Raw genomic sequence first — 16,646 nt, 5'->3', positions numbered from 1 at the left:
TTTCAATATGAGAACTCAAATTGTGTTTTTAGAACAAAATATGATTTTATTAAAAACTTTTTGTAACATCATCAAGAAATACTCAATCCTGCTCAATATCAGGGTTTGCAATTTTGTTGTTATTCTCTCATTCTGCATTCTCTTATTCTCTCATTACTCTATCAATCTAATGCAATTTAAAAAAAAAACATTAAGATGGCTATAATGAAGTAAATAATAATTGTATCTTAATTAAAGACAAACATCTTACATAATGAAATATGGCTCAGTGAGTAAATGAAGATTTTCAACAGATAGTAGGAAGTTATCTACTAATTATCTACCACATCAATGATATGTTCCCTGTTGGGTATATGTGGAGGTTTTGTACTCAGCTCATCACACCATCTCACATAGGCTTTATACAGGGTTTCATCAGAGGTGTCATTGAAAATCTCTGTAAAAGAACCATAACAAATAGTAGAGTAGTTAGGTATGATTTGATTTAAAAAAACTGTTTCAATTTTGTTTGTAGTGTTAAACATCTGAGATCTTGTTAGGTTCCCTTACCTGCATTTCCCAGGCCAATGGGCAGGGGCATCCTGACAAACCCACCAGAGTGCTTGAGCCTCTCACACAGGGACTTTTGGACCATGGCCAAGGTGCAGTCCTGGTGCCACACAGGGAGCTCCAGACCAACCATGCAGCTTATGATTCGTATCTTGTCCTTCTCTGTCAGGAACCCTCTCTCCCGGGCCACATACACCATGTAGGACATGTCAATGTTCACTGCCTCGCCATGCAGCAGAGAAGGAAGTACTTTCTGGAACGAAAGGAACATTGTACATTCCATACATGGTTGACTTGTCTAATCATGTGTCGTTTCACCGGCATGCAAGCTTCTAAACATTCATTTAAAAAAGTAAAGAAACTGTAATAAATTCCTTGAGTAGGGTTTGACTGAATCACACATACATTGCCAAACTGCATTTCTTTTTAAAAGCTCATGAAGTTTGTGTATACAGAACCCTCAAAAAGCTGTGTTGATTAATCTAAAAGGAATTGACAAATATTTGGATTTTGCTGCCATTAACTTAGACAGGTCAGAAGGTACCATTTCAAGCTCAGGGCTGATAAGGTGACCAAAGTCCACCAGTCTGTCCAAGTCATCCTCCCACAGGTTTGGGGCCAGCTCCTCCAGCATGGTCTCAATGGCCAGACGGGTACATACTGAGGCTGGCTCTGAGTCCTCCCCCTGGAGCCCCTGTGTCTGGAACTTGGAATCCAGCAGGAACCTTCCATGGATCTCCAGCAGCTCAAACAGTCCTCTGTGTTTCATTAAGGCCATCTACAGAGAATAATGATGTTAGATCTAGTTCATGTGGAGATTAGCTACAATAATTTAATTTGGATGAAATGGCTTTGTGAAAAGAAAAAGGTGCATAAAGATGCAACCTTATATCTTTCAAATCCTGCATGTCTATCCTTTCGCAACAAACGTACACTGAGCATTAGCATCAGGGTAGAACAGTGCAGTCATTCTGCATACTGTACCTTCAATATCTCTGCCAGGCCATTGGAGATGTGTCGTTGAGGCACAGTCTGAAGGAAGGAGGAGTCTAGAAAAGCTGCCACTGGAGGAACGTAGGAACCCAGCTTATTCTTACAGTCAGCAAAATTCACCCCATTCTTTGCCCCCACACTAGCATCGACGTAGGACAGCAGGGTGGTTGGAACCCGGATATACGGGGTGCGTCTTCTATAGAGAGAGGCTGCAAGTCCTACAATGTCCAGGCAAACCCCTCCTCCAATTGCAATGATGGGCTCTGTGCGTCTGTCCAAGGAGAACTTGTGGACCTCTTCCAGGATTTGCATTGCTAGCTCCATGGACTTGTTTTCCTCAGTGGTGGGCAAGGGCAGGATCCTGTACACAGCGCCAAAGGCTTGCAAGTAGTCAATGAGCTGGCGGCCGTACAGGTTGTAGACGATCTCATCTATAACTACGAAGCGCCGGAGGGGCGTGGTGCTGCTCCGGATGGCCTCCAGCTGCTCAGGGTCTCGGATGTGTCCCAGGAGGAGGGTGTCATTGCTAGGGTCCAGCAGGCCCTGGGACTGGATCACCTTGTAGGTAAAGACGATGGGACTGACCACAGTCCAGGATGTTCCCTGCTCTGTGGTGCTTTCATAGCTGTAAAACAGGAGTGATCATTCTTAGAAAGTTGAAAGAATTACCTATTTTTAGACACTAAGAAAACACAGTTTGTGAGAGTTTTACTTGTGAAAGAATATGACAATGTGGACATTTACCAGTAGACAGTTATGAACTAAAAGAAGCCCATTGGCATATTCCAAACTACTGTATGTACTGTATGGACCTACACCAGTCACATGGCATGTATATCCTAAATAAAACAAAGGATGTAATACCATGCATTTATGAAATACATCCATGTGTATATTATTCTGCTTGATTGAAACAGGTGAATAGCTCAGCACAGTAGCACCACAAGACTGTCAACAATCATGCAGATATACAGTATTAGGTCGCCTGAGGAGTCAGTTTTACTCACATTTTGGCAGCTGATCCACATCCCTTTAAATTCTGGCTGAAATTCTTCCCCACTTTCCGTTTCCAGGTGCCTTTGACTTGGATTAAGTTGTACTCTGTCTTCTTTACTTTGTTGGATTGAACGGGCTGTTCCAAGTGAGTCTTGATAGTAAATGACATGTTGGTATTATGCGGTAATTCGATTGAGTGTTCTGTATTGGGAGGCAGTTGTAGAGGAATATCATGTATCCTGAGCGTACTTTATATATACTGTACACTCAGTATACATGATGATCTTACATAAGGGCGGAGCGGCTTGCTTATGAAAGACAAGCCGGTCAAGTCATTACATGATGCCCAAATTCTTACACAATTTGTGATGTAAGGACAGTTTAACTGTGATACCTCTTTTTGTATATGGTTTGAAGTAGGCCTATTGCCGCATTAATGTGTAGTACAGTTAAATGTATATACATGTTTCAGAAATTAACATTTTAAAGAAGATTTTTGGCACAATAGCTCCTACCGTGTTTCAGGTCAGATAGCAATGTCCACGTCAGTTCATGGAAGTTAGGTTAACTCTTTCAACATATTGATCTCACAGGTCGAGGGTAAATAGTTTAGTGATTAAATAGGTAAGTCTACTAAGACATTTTAATTACTATGTGAGAAGCCTTATAAATGACAAATTCAACGAAGTTTTAAGTGTTAATTGTCTCGTAGCCTATGTCTCCCACGTGAGGCGTCGAAAAGAATCCTGTTGTAGCCTATTGAAAAGGCTCAGGTTACGAATGATTGACGGTGACAGTCAGTTCGTACACTCACGTGTTTTAACTTTTTTCTCTGGCAGTGTTGCGTTAAGTCCTCACAAATTATTACTTATTTTTTACACAACGCTTCACTAGTAGGCTACAGTAGTCAGCTTGCACCGTCTGCATTGCAAATCTCGACTTCTTACCAGGACCTTCAAGTTTCAGCGAAGATCACCATGCAGGCTGGCAAAGGTTTGAATGCGCATTAAACAACGCTGAAATGTATTTTTCCACAATTGTGCCTTACATATCAAACTGAATATTCTAATTCGACAAAAATATGTAACATGCATGCGTCATCTGAAACTTTCTAAAGCGGGATAAGCATATACAATATACAATTGTATATTGTATAGGCTTTTGTATATACCATATACAAAAGCCTATACAATATACCGGCTGGCCACCAGCGTCGACCATAGAATACGGTGTATTTTTAAGATGAACAGTGTTGTGCATGACATTGAACGTCTTCATTTTCATGACAACGATGAACTGAACGAAACTTAATGACAAATAATGAATTGAACGGTGAACACGTTCATATTATCTGAGGTCCAGCTAAAACGTTACGGAATGTTTTCCTTCTCCGCGAGAGACGCTGTCTAAATCGAATGCTTGCACTATGTCGTTGCTCAGTGCCCGTAAAATGTTTGCTATGTAGCCTACCCAAACCCAGTGTTCCCAAAGACTGGGTCACAACCCTCAGGTGGGTTGCAAGAGATTTTTTGGGGGTTGCCTTGTCACGATCTGCATCTCTGCCAGTGGCGATTTCTTTAACAAATGAATGGTCAAATATTTACTATTGTGAACTAGAAAATTAATGTAAAGTAGCCTATATATATATGATTTAGGCCGAAAATGAGCTTCCCCTATTTGAAAGACCAGCAGCCGTCTGCGCTTATTCAAACTCATGTCTTGCGCTTATTGAGAAGTTTGATCGCTATTTTCCAACAGAGAGGTAGCCTATGCCATTCTGAATGATAAAAGTAGGACGCAAAATCCCTTCGAATTTGAGAGTCCTGATACTTTGCTTGAGTTGACGCTTAGTCCTGCAGAAGAAACCGAGTTGCTGCGATGCACTGACTGACCCGATATGGATCTGTGACCTTATCGTCATTCTGGATACGAATTTTGTCAGAATATCCTGTCCTCAGTAGTGCCAGTATTTCTATGCTTAGTCCTTTCACTACCACGTGCGAATTTGGATTTTCTGTGCTCACAAAAATGAAGAGAAATCTATGGGACTGAAAGCTGCGCCTGATATGCGTGTTGCGCTCTCCTCCTGCATCCCGGACTGCGCTACAAAAACGCAGACAGGCCTACCTATCCTATTAGCAATGTTGAAATGGTACAACATGTCTTGTATAATTTGTAATCTTTTTGTGATTATTACATATTTTGTTCCAATATTTCTGGTTCAATTGAATGTTGAAAATAAGAAGAAATGGGCTGTTTTTTTTGTAATAGTCTATATTTAATGTCTAATTAGGCAATTATTGGATAACTTCTTTAAATATTGCTGGTTCAATTGTTCAGCGACAAGTGATCACTCAGTCTGAGATAGCTTATTAACAATGGCAGTAGGCCTACAAGTTCTGAAATAACAATAGAATATCCTCATTATGTAAGGGATAATGTATAGAACGCGGTCATTACGAATGGTAACAAATAAATTGTAAAAAGACACGATAATAAATATTTAGAACTCACACATATAGCTAAGTGTTAAAAAACAAGTTAGCTCTAAGTCTTTCATTCTTAATTTCCACATTAAAACTATGAAATGAACTGAACTATGAACGCGTTCAGAATTTAAATGGTGAACTATGAACGTGAACGATTTATATTTACTTGTATGAACTGAACTTTGAACGAGTTCATGAGAGGTACTGCTCTGTAAGAACGTGCACAACATTGTACAGTATCACTTTGATAAAAACTTTGGGTGTCTTAACTGAAGTAGTATTGTTATATGACCATATAACAATATTATAAGTTCGGTTTTGTTTCTCACAGTTCCTGATACCCCTATGGAATTCCTTGTGGATTTCCTGAACAAGGCCAAGGAAATAGCGGATGTCAGTACCAACATTACAGAAGAGTTGAGGTGCAATTTACAGAAGGCCCTTGACATTGCAGCAGGGTTGGATGACTATTTGGAGAAGATGAGCAGCCAGGAAAGTCAACCTCTTGCTGAGCTCTACAAGTAAACATATTGGTTTTATATTATTTTACGTAATCTCGTCTACTGTAAGTAAGGGTGTGCCGGTAGTTTAATAACAAATATAAAAACGAAACATTCAGCTAAATAATTGCTGTTGTCATGTGGAAGTAGTGTCTTGACAATCATACATCTTCACTTGGGAGACTTTATTTTTTATTTGTAGGAAAACAGTGGACCATGATTGGGACAAAGTCTACAAGGAAGGCAAAACTCGCTTCCGTCTTCCAAAAGAATGCATCACTGGACATGTTGAAGGTGTGACATTATTAATGAGGTCTAGAGTGCACATGTCATTGAAGGAATAACAATTACAGTTTCTAAATCACAGTTTTGTTTTCTCAAGTGCAGGCCAGGTTCTGAAAATGCTTGTTCACACAAGCAAGTCTAGGAGGATTCTAGAGATAGGCATGTTCACAGGCTACGGGGCGCTCTCCATGGCTGAGGGACTACCTGAGGATGGCTCCCTAGTTGCCTGTGAACTCGAGCCATACCTTAAAGAATTTGCTCAACCCATATTTGACAAGTCTCCACATGGCAAGAAGATAACTGTCAAGATTGGTTCCGCTATGGATACCTTGAAGGTGACCAAATTTGCTTATTATTAAATGATCTGTGTTTTTAATTAACAAAAACATCGACGTATGTAGTATGTCTCTGTTTCCCTGTCTTAACAGTCTTCTTTTTCTTGAAGGAATTGGCATCAAAAGGAGAACAATTTGATCTGATCTTCATCGATGCAGACAAGAACAACTACATCCATTATTACAACTATATACTGGACAACAACCTGCTTTGTGTCAGCGGTATTCTCTGTGTGGACAACTCCCTGTTTAAGGCCAAGGTGTACCTGAAAGACACCACTGATGAAAATGGAATAGCCCTCCGCGACTTTAACGAGTTTGTTAGGAGAGATCCTCGTGTGGAACAGGTCCGTGTCAAATCAAAGCCTGGTCATTAGAATTTCTTTATGTTCAAGTTCAAGTTCAAGTTCAAGTCTTTTATTTGTCAGGTGCACAGAGCAACACAAGGTTAGACTGGGCACTGAAATTCTTAAGACAAGACAACGCAAGCACTTGGCATAACATAACATATAAGTACACAGAACAAATTTACATCTATGCTGAGCTTAGATAAGTGAACTTCCTAAATATACAGATAGCAATAAATAAACGACTATACTAACCCTAACACTAAAACTTCCTAAATTACAGATAACAATAAATAGTACGCTATACTAACCCTAATACACAAAAAAAAAAAAAAAAAAAAAAAAAAAAAAACCTGTTACAACCCTATAAACTAATCTAACCTAAATGGAGTACAGTGCAGTAGTGCAAATTTACAGATCAGTGACTTTGTCAATGACCAAACAGGAGCCTGGTGGCGAGGTACAGTAGTGCAATGTTACTGAAAGAGCAACCAGTAGCTGAAAGTGACAGTGTATAAGTGACTAGTGTGCAGTAAAAATGTCCATATCAGTGTCCATTGAGAAGCCTGATGACCCTTGGGTAGAAACTGTTGTCCAGTCTGCGTGTGCGCGACCGGATGCTGCGGTAACGCCTGCCAGAAGGCAACGGGGTAAAGAGACTGAAGGATGGGTGGGAACAGTCTCTTAGAATCCTGCTGGCTTTCCTAAGGCAACGTGTGTGGTAGGTGTCCTGTAGGGCTGGGAGCTTCCTGCCGATGATGAACTCAGCAGAACGGACCACACTTCGTAGGGCCTTGCGGTCCCGGTCTGTGCAGCTCCCATACCACACTGTGATACAACCAGTCAGAATGCTTTCTATAGTGCATCTGTAAAAGTTAGTAAGGATGACTGAGTCCATACCAAACTTCTTCAGTCTCCTCAGGAAGAAGAGGCGCTTACGGGCCGTTTTGACCACCTTGTCCGTGTGAACAGACCAGGTGAGGTCATTGCTGATGTTCACCCCGAGGAACTTGAAGCAGCTGACCTTCTCCACTTCCGATCCATTGATGAATAGGGGTGCATGCTCCTCCTCCTGCCGCCTCCTAAAGTCCACAATCATCTCCTTGGTCTTGCTGATGTTAAGAGAGAGGTTGTTGTCCTGACACCATGATGTCAGGGTGTCAACCTCCTCTCTGTAGGCTGACTCGTCACTGTCAGAGATGAGGCCCACGATGGTTGTGTCGTCAGCAAACTTAACGAGGAGGTTGGAGCTGTGCGTAGCCGCACAGTCGTGGGTGAACAAGGAGAACAGGAGAGGGCTGAGCACACAGCCCTGGGGGGTGCCTGTGTTGGTGATCAGTACAGATGAAGTGCGGTCACCGATTCTCACCACCTGTGGCCTCCCCGTCAGGAAGTGGAAGATCCACTTGCAGAGGGAGGTGCTTAGTCCCAGGTCCACAAGCTTGGAGACCAGTCTGGAGGGGATGATGGTGTTGAATGCAGAGCTGTAGTCAATGAACAGCATCCTCACATATGTATTCCCCTTGTCCAGGTGGGAGAGAGCGGTGTGCATGGTCAGAGCGATGGCATCGTCTGTAGACCTATTGGACCGGTATGCAAACTGCATAGGGTCCAGTGGCAGCGAGGAGCAGATGAATGATTTGACTAGCCGCTCGAAGCACTTCATGATGATAGAGGTCAGTGCTATTGGGCGATAGTCATTCAGACATGTGACCTTGGTGTTCTTGGGCACAGGGATGATGGTGGTCCTCTTGAAGCAGGTGGGGAGTACAGACAGGTTAAGGGAGAGGTTGAAGATGTCACTGAAGACCCCTGCCAGCTGGTCAGCGCAGCCCCTAAGGGCCCTACCTGATATGCCGTCTGGGCCAGGTGCCTTGCGAGGGTTGATCTTCTTAAAGCATAGCCTCACCTCAGCTACAGTTAGTGTAGGCACACCACTGGCTTGGCCTTCAGGTAGCTCCACTGCAGGGGGTTCACTGTCCCTCTCAAAGCGAGCGTAGAAGGAGTTCAGCTCGTCTGGCAGTAGGACAGAAGACTGGGTCTCATTGTAGCCTCTCCCTTTGTATTCTGTAATGGCTTTAAGTCCACTCCACATGCGCCTGGGGTCAGAGCCATGGTAGCTGGACTCCACCTTGGTCCTGTAGGCCCTTTTCGCTGCTTTGATGGCCTTCAGAAGGTCGTATCTGGCCTTCCTGTACTCATCAGGGTCCCCAGAATTAAAGGCGACAGTACGGGCTCTCAGCTTGGCCCGGACCGCGGCATCAACCCAGGGCTTCTGATTTGGGAAAGACCGGACAACCTTCTTGGGGACAACGTCATCAATGCAGTGCTGGATGTAGCTGGAGACAGTGTCTGAGTATTCGTTAATGTCCCCATCTGCTGCGTCCCTGACCATCAGCCAGTCAGTGGTGTCAAAGCAGTCCTGGAGGGTCGCCACACACTCGTCACTCCATAGGTGAACTGACCTCTCAACCGGTCTGACCTGTTTGAGCTTTTGTTCATATGCGGGGAGAAGAAGAATGGAGGTGTGATCAGCCTTCCCAAAGGCAGGGCGGGGGAGGGGTTTGTAACTGCCCTTGAATGTTGTATAACAATGGTCAAGGATCTGGTCTCCACGTGTGAAGAAGTCAATGTGCTGATAGTATTTGGGCAGGACTTTCTTCATGTTAGCTCTGTTGAAATCACCAACAACAATGAAGGCTGCCTGTGGGTGCACATTTTCCAGACCATTGATAATCCCATACAGTTCATCCAAAGCAGCGGCCTTGTCTACCTGGGGGGGGATGTAGACTGCACTCATGACGACCGCAGTGAATTCCCGAGGTAGATAGAAGGGTCTGATTTTTACAGTTAGCAGCTCAAGGACCGGAGAGCAGTGAGATGCTAATACCGCTACATCCGTAGCCCAGAGAGAGTTAACCATAACACAGACCCCTCCGCCCCTGCACTTCCCTGAGTCAGCTGTTCTGTCCTGGCGGTATATGGTGAATCCCGACGGGGTAACCGCTGCGTCGGAGATCTCCGGAGACAGCCAGGTCTCAACGAACGCCAGTACACAGCAGTTCCTGATGTCCCGTTGGAATTTGACACGAGCGTTAAGTTCATCCATTTTGTTGTCGATGGACTGAACGTTAGCTAGTAAGATGGTTGGAAGAGCAGGTTTGAAGCATCGTTTCCGAGTTCGAACAAGGACTCCAGCACGCCGGCCACGTTTCTTCTTTCTCCGTCTAGCGGGTAAACAGAACGGCGAAACAGCAAAGGGCCAGCTGCAGTCCGAGCTCGCACTCCGAGAAGTGGAATTAAAGTTCGTAAAATGATCCTTGCCAAGTGACAACTTAATGTCCAGAAGTGTCTGCCGGTCGTACTGAATAAACGACAATATAACATTGACAAAACAAGTAAAAACAAGTGTTTGTGTTGGTGACGTTTGAGTTGTTTTACAGGTTATTGTTCCTCTGAGAGATGGCATCAGTATCATTCGCAGAGTGCCCATGCTATCAGCATGTCCCGGCTCACAAGTAATTATCAGTGGCTTCATTCAGTAACTATGATCACAACCCCCTACCACCCATGTTTGTGTTTTTTTTGTATCAATTCATGAACTCAGCAGATGCTTATGTGTGTTTCTCAGATCAGGGTGACAGATGACGAGGTGTTCCGGGGAGTCAAGGGGAGGCTGATACTGGAGCGGATGCGTCTGGATGGCAAGGTGGCTTATGTGACTGGAGCAGGTCAGGGGATAGGCCGAGCATTCGCACATGCCCTGGGAGAGGCGGGGGCCAAGGTGGCTGTTGTGGACATGGACCAAGGGAAGGCTGCGAGTGTGGTAGAGGAGCTCACTCTGAAAGGTTGGTGCAAAGAAAATCAGTAACTAGTTTGCTCTATGGTGATGTAATTCTTCATTACATTAATTCATGTTTTCCAACCATGGATGGAGATTGAAATTTTAGATGGCTGTACTAAATATTTTGGCCAGCAGATGGCTATGTACTCACAGAGAAAGAATCTTAATTTGGAAACTTCAGTGAGCTGACAGACAAATTACTGACCATGCTTTGAAATCTTTTGTGATGAGCATTTCAAGCCATGTATTTTTTTTTTACAGGGATCAACTGCATTTTGATTGTTGCTGACATCAGCAAATCAGCGGATGTCCAGAGGATGATTGACAACATTGTTTCCAAATGGGGAGAGATACATATTGCATGCAACAATGCTGGGATCAACAATAACTCTGCCAGTGAAGACACCAGTTTGGAGGAGTGGGACCAAACCTTTAATGTCAACCTGAGGGGTACATTCATGTGCTGTCAGGTGGGTCACCCTCTACACTTAAGCATCCATGATTCTATATGACCCACAACCATCAGATTCACTGATTTTGTGGTAGAAAGATTGGTTGGTGTGGGCTCACATGTGCTCATCTTTTGCTCAGGATGCAGGTATTATATCAATTCAGTATATATCTATAAAATATTTGAGCATCTGATTTATTATTTAATTTATTCTATAATTGTATTATCTGGTTCTGACTGGGATAACCCTTTCTCTCTGGACTGTTTGGGTGTCTTTAGTAGGATCTGACCACTGTGCTGAGGTTTCTAATTTGTCCATTCCCCCTGAATCCTTGCCTCAGGCTGCAGGCCGTGTGATGCTGAAGCAAGGCTATGGAAAGATCATTAACACAGCCTCTATGGCCAGCCTCATAGGTGAGTGATGACTGTGTTCCATATGTTCCCTTTGGATGTTAGCCACACATAGAGGGAAGATGTCTTGCTTTAATCTCTCTGGCGTGGAGAGTTAAGAAGAGAATAATAGTGAAGCTGAGTGTGTTGCACACTCCACAACACTGTGTAGCTCACATCATCACTGTGCTTCATTATGCATCTTGTTAACTGGCAACAGCCCCTAAAGACCTCTTTGGTCTTGCATGATGTTATTGTCTTCTGGTGAACTTCGGATAACCACGGAGGAGAAAGTTCCAATAAGATTTCAGAATCTCTGTTTGACTACACTGTACCCACTCACATGCCAACACATAGTGTTGTCATTGCTGCTTGCCAAGCCTGTTTGCATCATAATAAACATCCTATCTCTGTGGATCTGAGGGGAGGATGTGGTAGACAACCTGAGGTCCAACATGTAAAAGAGGGTTCCTGCTTGCTGGCAACAACCCTGCCTGTGCCAAGGGCCTTGTACAAGCAGCGGAAGATGCTTTTAGATGTAATTGAACACACTGTAAACCCAAAGTGAATCAGCCCCAGTTTAATTCCTCCTCCAACAGGTTCCTCCTGAGGAACAGCAGCACTTGATCAGCAGTATAGTCAAATCACCAATAAACTACTGTGCCATATGGGCCCGAGTCCCGACTGCAGGGGCAATCTGTAAAACAGGAGCATGCTGGTAAATAGTGGCCAGCATAAAAAAGTGATCAATTACTCACATTACACGCAGTCCTGCAGGAATTTACTTTATTGGTCTGGACATCTGTTATAATATTGTCATAATGTATAATCAGATGGGACCTGTTCTGGCCAAGTAGAGTATCAAAAAGCAGCCGGGAATGTCCAATTAAGATGCGTGGTGACAGCTTTTTGTCCATCTGCTGACTAAAATGTGGGGGGTATTTTTTCATCTTTTGCCTCATTTTTCAAGCAGATGATATTCAGAGGCTCAGTTATAGACAGTAAGGACAGCATTAAATGATGGTTTTATGTCCTGAAATACGCAGTTTGCTACAGTCATACACTATTTTTCCGTTTTGGAAATGTAGGTGTATGACAGTGAGAATAAATGGCCTCTTCATTCTAACACCTGCATTTCCCAACTGAATGTTAATGCACACGGGAAGAGAACACTCAATGCCTCAGTTCTTTAGCCAGAGTAATCATTTGAACTCTTTGTGTCCTGAGGAATTTAGAATGTAAAGGCATACCTGATAAAAGAGCATGTTTTTTCTCCACTTGAAGTGTGCAATAAGTAGCAGAGTGGATGTTAGAAAGGGCCTCTCCCTCGTCCTCCCCTCTCTCTCCCAGGATTACTGCTCTTAGATATGGAGAAAACATCAATGCAGGTTGATTTGAAGGATGAAGGCCTTTTCTGAACAGTATTTTGGGAACTCTATCATCAGGTCTTCAGTGAGGATTAGAATAGTTAGAACTGCTTTTACACAGTGGCTGTGTTTCCTGTCCTGATAAGTCAGATTTCACCTTGAATCTGTATGTAAGCCCAGGGCTCTGCTCCTCCTCAGCAGGTCTCTAGGGGACCCACCCTACCATGTTCTGCCTTACTCTACGCATTATCTTACATTACCCTAACCACAGCTTAACCGCTACTGTAGTGCAACGTTCTGCCTCACCTTACCATGCCCTGTAACATGCTCCACTCTCCTGTCTCCCCACCATGTTATCACAACAGCATCCCCCTTCCTCTTCATCTGCACTTTTCCCTTTCAAAGAGACGAGAGGTGTGGGAGGAGAGGGAGGGGGTGGGCAGTTGGGCCTGTCTCCCTAGAACTGGCCCCTGCCTCTCTGCTGCTGGCTCTTATTTATCATCTCAGTCCCCACCAAAGCCACTTGGCAGTGAGATCACCGGGTGACGGGGTTAACTACTAAAGTTGAATGTAACTTGGACTATTCCTTGTGATGATTAATCAACCAGCTAAAAAATGAGCCCCTTTCCCAGCATCCCATGCAGCGTGCAACATCTGTGATGGTCAAGGCAAACAAATGGCACACTGCCTTTGTTGCTGAAGTCAGTGCATAACTGGACATTAGAAGCAATTAATTTTACATGGCTTTATCCACAGGGTCCCCACAGTTAATGGAGGTTTTTTCCTGTAGAATCTAGCAGATAGCGGGGAGCTTGTAAAAGAGCTATCATGATAATAAAATAGTGTACTGTAAGTTATATAGTGAGATACAGTAGGCCCACCCTGTTTTCCTACAATATTCAATACTATTTAAATAACTTTTAGTTTAGGATGAAAAGTGTTTGAATGTTTATAGTAAACACAGGTAAAGATCCACTCTGCTGTCAATATGAATGTTGACATAAGGCAAGATGCATTGAAAAAAAGTGTCACTGTATATGATGATATTTAACTAAATGTGTGTTTTTTTTGCTTTTCCTTGTATTAATGACAGTGCTATTAGGTTCCATTTCAATTAGCCATTTAGTTCCTTTCCCATCTGTCTCCTCCTCCTCAGTGCCCCATCCACAGAAGCAGCTTTCTTATAACACCTCAAAAGCAGGAGTGGTCAAACTGACACAGACGCTTGGTACAGAATGGGTTGACAGAGGAGTCAGGGTCAACTGCATTTCTCCGTAAGTATTACCTTTTTAACATGCACCATCTACCAGATTTTGTCGGTTCTGTGGTATTGCTACTGTATTGTATTCATCTGCCAAAAGAAGTTGGGATGAGGAACAAACTTCATTTGTTTGCCTGAACATGAAGAGCCCCATTTGAGAATGAGGTGCCAATTTAAGACCTCAAACAATGCATCAGTGCTTAATTAGATGAAGTCTTGGGGGATGAATCAACCAAACACTTGCTCTAATTGTTCTATTCAATTAGGGAATCAAATTAGCATCCTCATTTGAAGTGTCGCCACGACAATGGCGCCTTGTTTGTGTCTATTTGTCTGTGAAGCTGAGCAGCTGGAAGAAAAGAGGAGAACAGAGGAAGGCAGTGCGTGTGTGTTAAGTGGAGCATCCCTTAGCCCCAGCCATCCCTTAGCAAATGCGTCCGGTCTGTGGGGTGAGCCGGGCCTCGTCACAGCTTTGGAACAAAGCACCCGTTCTCTTACACGCCACGCTCAGCTTTATTTATCGCCAGCTTGTTTGCTAATTTTAATTTGCAAAGAAGCAATTCTTTTCCCCTCGCTAACAGGGTGTCTCAATGGGCCACTGATTTCTTTGAAGTGACAGTCAGTAAATATGCATAAAAAAGGGACACAATTAGTTCTTGCTAGGTTGACTGCAGCCTGATTTCATTGGCAACTTTAGCCGCAGCGGTGATAAGCTGCATTATCTAGAAAATTGGCTGAGGGAAAACAGCACCTCTGATTGCCAGGAAAGGTTCCAGATAACAGGCTGCTGAAGAGAAATATAATTGAGGTGGAATATGTTAACCAAGGTGTCACAGGCTCCTCGGAAGTGCTAATTTAGCAAATGTTGAAATTTTGTATGGAGCTACAGAAATATGTTGGCTTCTGGCAAAAGATGCATCAGCATCGCTTCTTTTATTTGCTGTCACGTCAGTCGCGCATCAAGTCTAAAATCATTTCACATTTGATGCAGACATGTTGATATTTGTATACATATACTGAGTCTATAAAGCATTTCAATATGCGAATAGGACGGCAGTGGTAATGACTGACTTATGCCGACAGGCAGCTATTAGACTGGAATGTTACCAAGACTTAAAACAACCTGCTATGGAGGAAAAATGTAACAGAATCAGCACCCCACCTGGTTTCTCTTAAATGCCCCTCAAGCACTCCATTTCAAACACGTTTCAGCATATGTCAGAGAGGAATCAGAGCAGGGGATTTTGTGAGTTCCGTTTCCTGAGACGTGTCAATTAATAAACGCCAGCGGTCTCACTGTAAATATCATCAAAGATTGCATGGGCTGCCCTTTTTCCAAAGGATAATTGGGTTTATTTTTGTCACCAAAGTGCTAGCTCTGATACGACATTGTCACTCTTGGCTGTGATGTCTCTGATGTCTTGTTGTTTTTTCTCTCTCCCTCTCTCCTTTCAGGGGTATTGTCGACACCCCTCTCATCCACTCAGAGAGTCTGGGGCCTCTTGTGCAGCGCTGGCTGTCAGATATCCCTGCTGGAAGACTGGCTCAAGTGACAGACCTGCAAGCTGCAGTGGTCTACTTGGCATGTGATGCCTCAGACTACATGACAGGGCATAATTTAGTCATAGAGGGTGGGCAAAGTCTGTGGTAAAAGGAGGGGGAGAGAAACTTTCTTTGTTCCTCTGCAGGAGTCACACTTTGGAAAAGGAATCCGCCCTCCCAAAATTGGTCTCCATTAGATGAATCAAAGGAAGATTGGGTCATGATTACCACCTCATTGTGAACAAAATAACTTTATTAATAAAGAAAAGAAGAATGTTCATTATCAAATGTAAGTCTAGGGCATATTATGATGTTGGGACTGTGCCACAATCTACAGAAGACAAAATGCTAAATTTAAAACTAGATTAAATAATAGTTGTTGTTGTTGTCTTGCAAATATTAGCAAACTTGACCTAAATAGACTTAAATGTAACTAAGACTGTCAAGATTTTTTTCGGTACAGATGTTTCTGAATGTAATAAATGGTTTTCAGAAGGGATGGGTTGACATTTTTGTTTTAGTTTTTGGTTGTTTTCAGAGCATTTAGGCTTCCATAACCTTTTTACACTGTTCACGTGGTGTCTTTTGATGTTTTTATAGAGAGATAATTATGCTGCATTAATCTGTAAGTGACCCTCATAAACAAGCATTAAAGCTATCGGCCCTTTCAGATGGGTCCATTTCATAAGTGCTCAGTACACTTGAGAACGGATCACAGTTCAAGATTTTGATGCATGGAATACACAAGATTTTACACTGTCAATGACTGAATGTTTGGTTTTATAATTAATGGGATAATTACATGAAACAATTGATAGTGGATAAACAAAAAGGAACCCCCATGGTCTTATTTAATTAAATGTTAATGAAAATACCGTTCACAACACTAAACTTGCTTCAGTTCTGTTTTATATAACACAAGCTTAAGTTACCTACCTACAAATCGCAAGCAGCATTAGAGACATGATTGAACCCAATCTACAGTACACTAAACAAATGCATGTATTAGTAGTATGGCGTCTTCAAAGTAAATACCACAGACATTTTAGACATAGACAGAATCTATACAAAGATCTTCCTTAATGATCTATCTTATATATCTTGTGAAATGTATTGTGATTGCATCATTCTTTCAGTTCAATTGACTGGCAAGTCTACAGATTTAGTCTTTGAAACTGAGAAAATGAGTTTACATTTCTGCGCAGTGTATCGAGACATTTCTCATACTGACCATGGGATGAGACATAAAACAAATCAAACATGTTAGAATTTTTTATTTTTTTTTTTCACATCTTTG

General features: G+C 42.8%; 2 protein-coding genes across 4 annotated transcripts; one reads left to right on the top strand and one right to left on the bottom strand.

Moving 5' to 3' along the window:
- Positions 1 to 13: 13 nt before the first annotated feature.
- eevs (2-epi-5-epi-valiolone synthase) lies at positions 14 to 3,344 on the bottom strand. Of its 2 annotated transcripts, XM_047025372.1 has the most exons (6): positions 3,054 to 3,344; positions 2,550 to 2,739; positions 1,534 to 2,167; positions 1,094 to 1,327; positions 550 to 802; positions 14 to 436 (listed from the first exon to the last, which is right to left on the bottom strand). In XM_047025372.1, exons 2-6 carry the CDS (start codon positions 2,705 to 2,707, stop codon positions 312 to 314), a joined length of 1,404 nt encoding a protein of 467 aa, XP_046881328.1. In that variant the 5' UTR covers positions 2,708 to 2,739; positions 3,054 to 3,344; the 3' UTR covers positions 14 to 311. The 2 variants fall into 2 exon arrangements, with proteins under 2 accessions (XP_046881328.1, XP_046881327.1); XM_047025371.1 differs by lacking the exon at positions 3,054 to 3,344 and having other exon boundaries at positions 2,550 to 3,045.
- Positions 3,345 to 3,359: 15 nt separating this feature from the next.
- On the top strand, positions 3,360 to 16,114 carry zgc:113054 (uncharacterized protein LOC541322 homolog). Of its 2 annotated transcripts, XM_047025366.1 has the most exons (11): positions 3,360 to 3,531; positions 5,359 to 5,548; positions 5,730 to 5,821; positions 5,915 to 6,147; positions 6,258 to 6,494; positions 9,938 to 10,012; positions 10,126 to 10,342; positions 10,600 to 10,808; positions 11,131 to 11,203; positions 13,703 to 13,820; positions 15,263 to 16,114. In XM_047025366.1, the coding sequence occupies exons 1-11, from the start codon at positions 3,516 to 3,518 to the stop codon at positions 15,456 to 15,458; spliced, it is 1,656 nt and encodes a 551-aa protein (XP_046881322.1). In that variant the 5' UTR covers positions 3,360 to 3,515; the 3' UTR covers positions 15,459 to 16,114. The 2 variants fall into 2 exon arrangements, with proteins under 2 accessions (XP_046881322.1, XP_046881320.1); XM_047025364.1 differs by lacking the exon at positions 3,360 to 3,531 and having other exon boundaries at positions 5,910 to 6,147; positions 15,263 to 16,097.
- The last annotated feature ends 532 nt before the right edge of the window (positions 16,115 to 16,646 follow it).

This window comes from Hypomesus transpacificus, chromosome 9 (genome assembly GCF_021917145.1).
Source record: "Hypomesus transpacificus isolate Combined female chromosome 9, fHypTra1, whole genome shotgun sequence".
NCBI classification, from domain to species: Eukaryota; Metazoa; Chordata; class Actinopteri; order Osmeriformes; family Osmeridae; genus Hypomesus; species Hypomesus transpacificus.
Note: the sequence above shows the minus strand (reverse complement) of the source record. Positions and strands in the feature narration are given on the sequence as shown.

What these genes read in the sequence shown, in the direction of transcription:
- zgc:113054 (XM_047025366.1), top strand. An exon ending in CTCTATGGCCAGCCTCATAG is followed by an intron (nt 11,204 to 13,702) that starts GTGAGTGATGAC and finishes CCTCCTCCTCAG; the next exon opens with TGCCCCATCCACAGAAGCAG. An exon ending in AGGGTCAACTGCATTTCTCC is followed by an intron (nt 13,821 to 15,262) that starts GTAAGTATTACC and finishes CTCTCCTTTCAG; the next exon opens with GGGTATTGTCGACACCCCTC.
- eevs (XM_047025372.1), bottom strand. Translation starts at nt 2,707, where the DNA reads ATGTCATTTACTATCAAGACTCACTTGGAACAGCCCGTTCAATCCAAC. An exon ending in TGTGGATCAGCTGCCAAAAT is followed by an intron (nt 2,168 to 2,549) that starts GTGAGTAAAACT and finishes CCTGTTTTACAG; the next exon opens with CTATGAAAGCACCACAGAGC. An exon ending in CATTGGCCTGGGAAATGCAG is followed by an intron (nt 437 to 549) that starts GTAAGGGAACCT and finishes GTTCTTTTACAG; the next exon opens with AGATTTTCAATGACACCTCT.